The sequence below is a fragment of the Vicia villosa genome, unplaced genomic scaffold (assembly GCF_029867415.1).
Source record: "Vicia villosa cultivar HV-30 ecotype Madison, WI unplaced genomic scaffold, Vvil1.0 scaffold7, whole genome shotgun sequence".
Taxonomy (NCBI): Eukaryota; Viridiplantae; Streptophyta; class Magnoliopsida; order Fabales; family Fabaceae; genus Vicia; species Vicia villosa.
Genome location: NW_026706810.1, coordinates 91,571 through 103,694, shown reverse-complemented (window position 1 = coordinate 103,694; position 12,124 = coordinate 91,571). Strand labels below are relative to the sequence as shown.

General features: G+C 34.5%; 1 protein-coding gene across 1 annotated transcript; it reads right to left on the bottom strand.

Annotated features, from left to right (window-relative positions):
* Nucleotides 1–8,769: 8,769 nt before the first annotated feature.
* LOC131643103 (putative disease resistance RPP13-like protein 3) lies at nt 8,770–11,741 on the bottom strand. Its single transcript, XM_058913250.1, has one exon. The coding sequence runs from the start codon at nt 11,660–11,662 to the stop codon at nt 8,864–8,866; it is 2,799 nt and encodes a 932-aa protein (XP_058769233.1). The 5' UTR covers nt 11,663–11,741; the 3' UTR covers nt 8,770–8,863.
* Nucleotides 11,742–12,124: the final 383 nt, after the last annotated feature.

Sequence of the window (12,124 nt, the reverse complement as noted above, 5' to 3'; positions counted from 1 at the left end):
GCTTCGCCTAATCTTTAAACTGTCATGCTTAATGTGATAAACACGAACATTAGTCACATGATATTTATATAGTTTGTCTATTTGATTTCACAATCGAATAGGATCGAAGCCTCTCAGGGGATTGGAGTTACAATAGCCAGTGATAAGCCGAAACCTGAATCAGTAGAATTAGCCGTTTTAACTTATCGTAATCAAACTATTTTTAATGACATATTAATCGAGACCTAAACCTTAAAACCCCCCATTGTTTTCAGTTGATAAAAATCAATCCAAGAGTACTTGCGAGACGACTCAAGTGTCACTTATGTTTTACTATAGTTTTAGTTACTTATTTTTGACCCATGTGTGACAGCGGATTAAACACCTATATGGTTTTGTTGTGAAAAACCAATAGTCAAAGTTCTAAAAGTTGAAGAAAGTATTGTATGACTTGAAATAAGCTCCAAGAGCTTGAAACAAGAGGATAAATGGTTTATTAAAGGATATTAGCTTCAAGAAGTGTGTATTCGAACATGGTGTGCCTGTGAAGAAGGATACAAATGAAGGGGTGATAATCCTTTATCTATACGTAGACGATTTGTTAATTACGTGCAGTGACTAAGAGTACATTTTTAAGTTCAAGAGCGGGCTTATGCATAAGTTTGAGATGCCCGATTTTGGCCTCATGACATACTTTCTTAGCATTGAGTTCCATAAGTCCAAGAAGGTACTGCTCATGCACCAAAAAAGATATGCGTTTGAGATTTTGAAGAAGTTTGAAATGGAGCATTTTAATGAGACCATACTCCAACTAAAATGAGGTTGTAGTTGTCAAAGGATTGAGGTTGCAGTTGATAAAATGAAAAACATGTTCAAGTTCTTGTAATTGTTTTACACAAAATAAACAAATAGAAGCTAAATTATTCAATAAACCATACTTAAAAATAAAAGGGCTAAAAGCAATTAAAATAGGTAAAAATTACAAAATTTTGGCGTGCCGCTTTAGTCTTCATCTTCACTTTCACTTAATCCATTTTCTTCTTCTTCTTATTTTTCTTCACTCTTATCTCCTTCACTTTCCTCCTATTTAGTGACCACATTGCTACTTCCACTTGGATTCATCCCCTCCAGATAAAATGTCATGCCCTCATGCCACTGAATATGTGCAATAAGTTCCTTCTGAATAGGCACTTTGTGGCTATGGGAGGTTATTTGCATCTGTAACTTACTCATAGAATCATTCAAATAAATCATGAATATATGATAGGAATAATTCACATTCTAACTATTACTAAAATAGGCATGCAAATTAGAATCCATGGATGCAAAGTGTGAAACTATATGCCAGTGAACTGGAGATGCAGCAACAGGTGGATGAGGTGCTACACGACCTCGTCATGTGGTTTTACAGTGGCAGCGAGCGAAATCTTCATCAAGGTCATGGCTAATGCGGAGGAAAAAAATAAAATAGAATAGATAACAAATGCTTTCTACAAAGTCAATCAATTAGGCTTGAGAATGTTATAGGAGGTTTGGCTTTGTCATTTTTGATGTTACAAATTTTATAACAAATGATCTAGTTTATGCCGACTTCCTAAAAAGTGAGTAGTAGAACTATGGCTTTTGGGATGATGTTATGAAGGATGAAGGTCATTTACATTTGAGCCGCACCGGTGACATTTGCTATTTTGAATCAGATATGTTTTCCGTATCTTCCTAACTCAAATGTAGCACCCTCGATGCATAATTTAGATGCAACGTTCTCCTAATCATAGTTTCCTCTTGCTACCTTCCTGGAAAAAGTGTCTAACTCATCAAAGTTTGCAACACAGGGATCTTCTGAATAGGCATTTATGGCATCCCAATCAAATTGGACTAATTGGCCCCTTACGAGAATATTCGTGTTTATGGGGTGCAAGATATGGGTTTGGAATTAGCGAAGAATTCTCGGGAGTTGTTGTTAGACAAATGATTCTAAACACATAAGGGAGGTGAATTGTGTTGTTTTGAAATACAATGTCGAATTAAAAATCTTTCGTAAAAGCAATTGTTTTAAACAATTTTGCAAAGAGTAAGCAGCAAAATAAATAAATGGAATAAAATTAGAGTAACAATTATATTTTAGCACAACAGAATAAGCCAACTATGGAAATAAAAAGAGATGAGAGATATGAATATAGCACCAGAGATTTATAGAGGTTTAGCCTAACCATTTGGCATATCCTTCTTCCTAAAAAAATTTTCTGGGGAGTTTCTACTATATGTGTGAGATTTTCATAGGTTTTGCCCATGAATCTTCTTAAAATCAAACTAAGAGTTTTACACTGACTATCCTCCAAACCAAACACGAGATTTTATTTCAGTCTAATCTTGAACAAAATGAGAGATTTTATACCAAGTACGACTCAGGAACCAAACCTATATTTTAGTGAACAGTCTACAAACCAAATAGATATTTTAACAAACATCTCACAAACCAAATGAGAATTTTTATACTAGTCGAAGCCCACAAACAAATTAGAGACTTTAACGAACAATCTCAAAAATCAAACAAGATTTTTTACTAGTTAAGTTCACAAACCAAATAATGAATTATAGAATATCACAAGAGATAAAAAAAATCTTGCACAAAAATTACAATATCACCCCTACACCAGAATACACAATAAAACCCTCAATGATATTTTTTACTCCTAAAGCACTAAGGAGGTTTTAGTAAAATGGTATAAATGAGAAGAGAAGGAGTAGAAAGTGATAAAATGTGTTAAAGCACATTTCCTGGTGAAGTTTATAAGTGAGTAGAGCCCTTTATTTATAAGAGAGAAATCTGGATCAAAAAGGAAAATTATCTATATGCTTTTTAATACTCATAGTTGATTATGCCTATCACCTAATAGATTATGTACTTCATAAAAGCGTCAGCCCTAATTTTTAAAAAGTAAATCCTACAACGACTAAGGTCTTAACTGGTTAGGTTCTTACTCGATTAGGAAGTTTTAAACCTTGCTTTAACTGATTGGCCAATGAACTTGATCTATTAAGCAGTGTATATAAGCCTCCTAAATATTTAGGAACACCCTTTATTTATACCACAAACACTTTGATGGTTTCTCTAAGGGTTTTAAGGAGTTTTATCAAATAAAGAGGTTACAAACATTTTTTGTGTGTTTTACTTCCACACCTTTTTTTAAAATCTCTAATTTTATACATGGAATCTAAAATTATTTTTGAAAATGTCTAATTAGGAAAGAGTCTATTCAACCCCCTTCTATACCATTGTATTCCATATTCTCACCTAACATATTCTTATGTATATTTGACTACCTGAGCTAGCTTTAGTAATTGATTGACTTCATGCATTGTTTGTAACACCCCTTTTCTAACCCCAAATACATCATCCAATCACACAGAGTAATCATGCATAAGGAAACAGGGAGTCACATGTTATTTTCATCGCAATGAAAACCTAAAACAAAACATCCAACACTCTTAATATGCAAAGATCATATTTGTAACACAAATGTATATCTCATGCTTTCATACATTGTGCATAAACGCTTGCGGAAAACAATTGAATTGCTATTAAAATTTCAATGAATATATTCCATACTATATTCATCTACCAAATTCGAATTAACATTTAAATCCACAATCTTGGCCACATAGCCTTAAACAACATATCCGAGATCTCAAACAAATACATCAGAATATCCAACAAAACATAGGGAATGGCAATATCCAAACATAAGCATAAGTCTAAATAAAATCCCCCCAAGTGTTACATGATCAGAGCATATGACTCGCTACCTAATCCAATAACAAACTCAGGAGCTCCTCGGCTAAATCCTCAGACAAGCTACTACTCGTCGGAACCTGCACGTTATCAACGAAGGATAACATTCAAACAGAAGGGTGAGAATTCAACTTCTTATAGAAAACATAATAATGGGAAATGCAACATAATTAAGCATACATTTCAAGAATTCATCACTCTTCACAAAACATGTATTTATCTCCGATATAAAGTTAACATGTTCCATACCATCAAGCATCGCAATCAAATTCACAACCTCATATGTTGACGATTCTACATATATACACATATATCACTCATACATATACATATATTCCACATTTCACATCAAATATGTACTATCACATATATCTCATTCTCATCACATTCTCTAATTCATATAAAATGATTCATCATTCCACATATATGCATATCAATCAAATTCACATCCACACATTCATACCACATAATCACACATAATAACATTTCACACCGACACGTGCAACTCAAGTGTGACTCTATACGATATGCATGTGGATCCCTCCGTTATCGTTTCCGGTAATGCCGATTGTCATTCTCTCAAGACTAGATAACCACCTCAAAGCCCCATACTCGTTAAGCTTTCAAACCCCATACGCGTTAGGTTTGGGACAAGTAAATAACCTTTGCGAGAATTACCCAACATTGCCACTTTCAAAGACTCATGCTTGTGTACGTGTGCAACAAAACAAGACTCGTGCATTTAAGACGATCTCTCTATCTCTTAAACTACACAATCACATCTTTACAACTTTGCACAACATTACACAACATGAAATTCAATCCAATATCACACATCAATTAGCATTTAGCAATCAATCACATAATTCATGGTATTAACATCTCATAAGGCATCCATGAACATTGATCATACAAGATTCATCCATAACATACATATATAATTACATGTTATTTTCAATTAACATCATAATTAAATTAAACAAATTCCAATCAAACCTACTCTATCATGTAGAAAATCTCATTAGCTTTCTAAGGCTTCGAACGGCGCATAAAACGGAGTTACGGATCAAAAGTTATGGCCTTTACAAAAATCTGCCAAAAATAGAATCTGCAGGTCGACGCAAAGAAATCATAGGTCGACGCATTGCTGTTTTCCATCTCTCTCGGGTATGGGATCGCCGACTCATGTGTCGACGCAAGGATGCTATAGTTTGACTCACAGAACCTATAGGTTGATGCATGCTGAAGGAAAATGGATTCTCTGCTGTTTTAAGATGCTCAGGTCAACTCATACCTCTGTGTAGGTCGACCTATGCTGCGTAAAACTCAGAAAATCACCATTTTCTTCCCCATTCCCCTTATACAACACCCATTAACCCAAACACAATCCATACATCAATTAAAAGCAAAATTGGCACACATATGATGTTCCTAATCATGTTTCTAACCATGGGTCATTCATACAACACTTTAAACATGAACAAATCATAAAATCTCATTGTTTTATCATAAACCCTAACATTTTCCAAAACTATAAGATGAAGAGATGAAAGATTACACAAACACACATTACCCAATCATGTAACTATAAGAACTTGGATTCAAACCCTTATCTCTTGAATTTCTCCTTCTAACTTCAAGAAATCTACAATCCCCTTCTCTTCTCTATGCCTCTTTTCTTCTTTCTACTCTTCTTTCTATCTTTCTATCTAATTTAGGTTAACTCATAAAATTCTATTATAACTCCCATTATCTCATTGGGCTTAACCCATCCACTATTCTTATTTCTAATTCCCATTAAGCCCAATAGCTAATTCTAATAAAATTCTACCATTTATTAATTAGCTAAGTAATATATTACCACCCAATCAAATAATTATTACTCAAACAATAATTAAATAAACACACAAACAATTATCAAATATCAAATAATCATAATTAAATAAAATCTAATAAAAATAGGATGTTACATTGTTATCATCAGAATCACCTCAATTGTTGTCAAGTGTTATCACTTCTTGTTTGTCTAAGAGCTTTTATCTCTTCTTCATTGTACATGTAAGCACATAGTTCCACACTAACATCATCATTTCCAAAGCTAAATACCTTTAAACTAATCCACATGAGTTGTATCCCTTTCACTACCACGAACAATATATTAAGATTAGGAAGCTCAATTAACTTTGAAGGGTCAACTTTTGATAATCCCTTCACACATATTCTTACATGTACTGAATACAGCTATAATATTTTGGATATACTTTTGTTTCATGAATTAATGCCTTGAGAATACGAATTCTCACAAGTCTAGAAAGAGGAGCAACAACTAACATTTGCTCATCAAGGCCCAAACCATTTTCATCAACATTAGCAAGAGTGGGTATTGTAATGTCAGCAATATGTTTCCCAATAAACAACTTGTAACTAAAATTCAATATACTTGAGGAAACACAAATCTCATCATCACAAGTAACAATATTATTATTTTGTCTACTCAAAATTCAACATATTAATAAGGACAGGCCAATAGGCAGCTTGACGACATGAACCTCAACATGCTTACCAAATTGATCAAGAACATATTCTTCGCAATCTAAGGCAACACAAGTTTCTACATGGTACTGAATATCATCGAGGATAGTAGTGATACCTAATCCATGAGATGATGGGGTCCAGTAAGCCGCTCCAATTTTGTACAAGATGACATACTTCACACTAAAATTGGCGGTTATCAAAACGGAGCCGTTATGAGCAATCAAATGGTCGAATCCGTTACAAAGTGTTATGATTGAATCTGTTACAAGCAACTAATAATTGAGACGGTTACAAGTGGTTAATGGTTATTAAACCTTGTTAACACTATGAATTTTAGGCATCCAGGAGGAGAAGAAGTTATAAAAAAGGGCTCGAGTCTACTCCAAACGGGGGGAGAGCGCATGAATAACATAGAAAGGAGTGAAAATTTGTAAGTCACCAATAATGGTGACCCTTCATCCTCCTCCTAAAAGTCCCCTAAAACATTGTACAATTGTGATCTCGTCTGATTCATATTGGGGAGAATGTCCAAGTTAGGAGTGTTCGCGGTGCAGTTTGGGCGTTTTTGACGCTAAAAATCATCTGAATCGCAAGAGAAAAAAATGTGCAATTTGGTTTGGTTCGGTTGACTTTCAAAAATAAAATCAAACCAAACTAATGTGGTTTGGGTTGGTTCGGTTTCTTACAAAAAAAAAAATATTGAGTCATACATACACATATATAGAAAAATATAATTTTGTGTTTAATAGTTCATACATTACCATAAAAAATTTATAATTGTCAAAATAAGTTTTATAATTTGATACATAAAAATGTGTTTTACAATTTTTTCTTAGGTCTAAAAAATGACATGAAATTGCATTTGTAAATATATTTTATACAAAAAATACTATAAAATATATTTTGTCAAAATAATATTTATAAATGAATAATATTTTATTTTTATGATATATAAATTAAAATAAATATCAAACAAAGAATGTGATAAAATATACTCATAATATAGTTGATTTTTCTTAAAAAGTTTAAAGAAATATATATTGGTCAGTAAGATTTTATAACATAATGCGGTTTTGTTTGATATGCAAAATATAAACCACAGATCAAACTAAACTATGCGGTTTTGTTAAAAAATAAAATAAATACATTTGAATCAAATATGGTTTTTTACGGTTTCAATTTAATTCAATTCGATTTTGTGATTTTATATTACACCGGTTGAACCAGAATCACAAAATAATACCAAAAATAAGTTGGATTATATTTCCTAAATCACTTTGTTTTACTTTTTCTTCCTACTTTTCGGTTCCTTGATTTTGTTTGCTCACTCTCTTGTTTTCTCCCAATTATGTTTTTCTATCTCTTGATGATATCACATCTCGCGACTCTTTCGTTCACCTCTCACTCTCAATTTGCGAAGAAGAATATATGGAGAAGGGAGCGACGCGGTGACTGAACTGAGATGCTGGTGCGTGCGGCACTGTACGGTGCTTCTTTGTTCTTCATTCTTCTTTCAAGAGAAAAAAGTTACACGGTATTCATTTTGGAATCGGATCTTACCAGCATTTCTGTCTTCTACTGTTAGGTTAGTTTCCTCATGTTCATCTCAAACTAGCTTGTCATTGCAGTTTCTCGTTTTCAGCTTTTATGTGTGCTGAATTTGTTTGCTTAAAACTTCAATTCATTGCTCAATTGGATTTGTTGATGGATGATGGGTTGATAGGTGATGGTTGATGGCATTGTTAATCACTTAATCGATTTGATTTCAGATTTCTATCCTGTATTGGCACAAATGTGTGAAAATTAATTATTTGTTTTTCTAATGAAACCAATGATGAGGGTTCAGAAAATAGTAAATAATGTGAATAATTTGTTTTTACACTTCTACTCAAATCCCTGCTTGCTTGTGGAAGGCTGTGTATTTTTCGTTGATGCTGCCTGTGATAGACTAAATAACTAGTTTATTCTTTGAGTGAGGTTTAAGTATTTTGCTCCAGCATGTATGGGGTTAGTTTGACTTCTCTTATCCTATGCAAAGTTAATAGACTGAACTGATATACCACGTGCTATGCAAAGTTATATCAATACTATAACTCTTCTTGGCAACGCTAGGACCTGTGGAAGGTATTGAACAATTGGAAAGTGGAAGAAAAGTGCCGCATGCAGGGAGATGATGGCTTTGAGGCAACAAATTCAGAAATTGTGACAATAAAAAGCACATCAGATTTTGAGGGGCATAATTCCATTACTAATATCTGGGCGTCTTTGTTTGGCTCTTGAGAAAGTTGAAGATCACTAAACACAAAAAAGAAAAACGAAAATTTAACTTGAAGTGAAGTATATAACTCTTCAGTCTTCACTGCACTGAGGTTAGTGTTGTATTATTTATTCAATCTAACTAATGATAATATCAAGTGTTACAGAAAAGAAAGACCAATACAAAGAAGAAAAAGACATGAAAATAATTAATAAGGTGATTAAAATATACTATAAAAAGTTGAGATTTTTTTTTTGTTGACAACTTATAAATTCAAAGTAAACTAGCACTAATTCTAATTATTCTACAATGACCTCACATCCATTCTCAACTTCTAAATTTTGTAGCATTGCAGCCATAGCATTGGAAGGTCTCCGAACACATACTTTTCTTAAGGTTGTCAAAGACCATAGTTCACTTGGGAGATTAATCAACTTATTGCATTCATGAATATCTAGAATGTGAAGGCGTGGCATGGAACCATTAGCTAGTTTCCAGTTTCGGATTGGCAAATTTCCCATTTGAAATGCCTGCAACTGTGGGAACCCATCTTCAACATAATTAAGATCAAAAAATGAATCTGAAGGCCAAGAACAATCGTGGTTTCCAATTAAGATCAAACTTTGGAGTTTGGTGAGATTTCCAATAGAATTTATTCCATCGTCATTCAAACAAGAAATACCTCTCAATGTTAATTTGGTAATGTTGGGAGGAAACATGGCTACACATGTTACAAGGTCATGTGCATTGGTAATTTTCAATCTTCTCAAATGGCTCAAGTGCTTCAAACTTTGTAAAATTTCCTCGGGCTTATAATTGATATCCCATCGCGAGTGTGGCCAGTCTTTATCTTTGAATATGATTTCTAGCTTATCCAAATGTTTCAATTGTTGAAGGCTTAGCAACATTTTGGGCACATCACCCTTGAAGTTTGAGGAGATATGCAATCCTAATTTTCTTACTTTGGGGAAACTTCCTTTCTCTATTAGATATGTTGTTTTCTTATTGAGTACAATGGAAGTGATTGTTTGAAGATTCCACATTACATTACCATTTGATTCTAAATAACGGCCGCGTAGCATGATCGGACCAAAAGTATACACATGTCTTAGATGCTTGAGCTTTGATATTCCACATGGGAAAGAAATTGTGAGGATCGTGGTTAAAGGTCCAAAGTCTAATGTTTGTAGATTCTGAAGGTTACATATAGAATCTGGAACACTTCTAATATATTCTGAGTCTATTCGTAAGTACCTCAAGTGAATGAAGTTCCCTAAGTTTGCTGGAATCTTAAAAACACACTTTCCTTCAAGATCTAACACCCGGACCAATTTGAAGCCTTTGGTAAGCCATTTCCACTCATCATGAGAAATGAAGCAATTTAAGTCAGAACAAAACAAAGAGCGAACACATGAATGGTCATTAGTGCTTGAAGAAGTATAATGAGACATGTTAGAATGGACGGACAATCTACGAGGTATTGTAGGGATTAAGATGTTGTTGTCATTGCAAACTTGAAAGATCTTATCCTCTTTGCTCTCTAATATGCAGAGATCTCGGAGAAGATCATGGATGCGACATTTTTTCATGCCTCCACTTTTGTTCACTCGTGCTACTTGGATCAAACTACGATCAATGAGCTCGTACAAATAGTCTTCAGCAACATCATAGGCATCTCTACTTCCTGTTTCTTGTATAAATCCTTCCGCCATCCATAGTTGCAACAATCTCCTAACATGTATTTCGGAATCTTCAGGGAATATACCTAAATACAGAAAACACGGTTTCAGTCTTGAAGGCAAGTTGTCGAAACTGAGTTTAAGTACAACATCCTTTACTTGAGTCTCGTCTCGAGTAAGATACCAATTAACATGACCCAACACTTTGGACCATTCTCTTTGCGACTTTTCCTTATTTGCGAGAAGTCCTGCAAGAACCACAATTGAGAGTGGCAAACCGCCACAACTTTTAATAAATTGTTTGCCTAGAGACTCAAGATCACAAGGGTACTCTTCTCCTCTAAATACTTTTTTAGAAAAGAGCTCCCAACTTTGTTCTTCACTGAGAAATTGAAGATAGTGAGGAGGATCTCGACCGGTATGCGAGGCAACTTCTTTCAAACGACTGGTTATCAATATTCTGCTTCCTCTATTTCCATCGGGAAAAGCATCTTTTACTTCATCCCAATCCTGTATTTTCCACAAGTCATCAAGAACCAACAAATACTTTTTCCACTTCAAGCATTCCCTCACTCTTTTCTTGAGCTCATCATCACTTAAGCTAGAGATGTCTTGAGAATTATTCCCAGCTTCCTTGTGTTTCTTCTCACCCTTTTTGATGTTGCTGCTTCTACATTCATAATTATGGTTTGGCATCAAATTTTGAAGAAGACCAAGCAAAAGCTCTCTGGCCCTACATTCGTTTGACACATAAACCCATGCGCGGCAGTTGAAGTGCTTCTTTACCTCATCACTGTTATAGACTTTTCGTGCCAGTGTGGTTTTTCCCAATCCACCCATACCAATAATTGAAACAACTTTGAGTCGCGACGAACCACCCTCTACGAGTTTATTGATGACTACCTCGGATTCATGGACAAAGCCCACTACATCTTCCTCCTCCACGTTTCTTCTTAATCTGTGAAGAGATTTCATTCTATTCTCCTCTTCTGCTGTTGATGTTGATTGATCACTGCTTTCTTGATAGTATTTGATCTTGTTTTCATGTATCTCGTTGAGTGTGGTTTTGATCTTGTCAATTTTCTCTGCTGCATCGCGGAGCAACTTTGCATGATTAGCGCTGTGAAGCATTCTCTCCAGCATGTTTTTCTTCTTGTAGATAGCAACATTGGCTATGAATGTGTCAATCACATCCTCGGCTACGTGGGAGACATCTCTGATCTGACTCAGAACCTTTTGTTCAATCTGTTTGTTGTTGTTGTTCTTCCCTTCAGAAGATGTTTTGAGGTATACGCTTATGATTTCAAGTTCGTTACGGAGGGATATGATTTTGTCTTCCACTCCACACAGCAAATTAGCTTCGCGTTGCAGCAATTGGGACAAGTGTTCCAAAAGGAATGAAACCACACTGTCTGCCATGTGTAAGGGAAACTGGTTATTTTTCGTGATTTTGTTACGTTCTGTCTTATTAAGGATTAAGGAAAATGAAGTTTATATAATACCATAATGAGAGTCTGACATCTAGATGAAATTGTTAGGAAAGAAGGAGGAAATTGCACCTCAATAATTAAATAAGAAGGACTTGAGTAGACTTAGACTTATGCTGTTTTCTGCTTACTAGGAAACAACAATAAAGTTGAATTGCACCATCCATGTAGTTGCCTCATTGATACTTTTTAGCTTTTTAATTGACAGTGAAGTTTCCTTTGTTTTCTGATGCATAGGTATGACGCTGCAGTGCAAAAGTTAAAATAAGCTTCAAGATTTTTCAAGGCCCACTCAAACTCAATTATTAGAACAAGCCCTTGGGAAGCACATGACAATTCTCACTTCTCACTTTTAACTGGAAAGGAATGCATTAAATTAAGGTAAATTCTTATG

Bases quoted from the DNA above. Each gene is read 5' to 3' on its own strand.
- LOC131643103 (XM_058913250.1), bottom strand. From the start codon at position 11,662: ATGGCAGACAGTGTGGTTTCATTCCTTTTGGAACACTTGTCCCAATTG.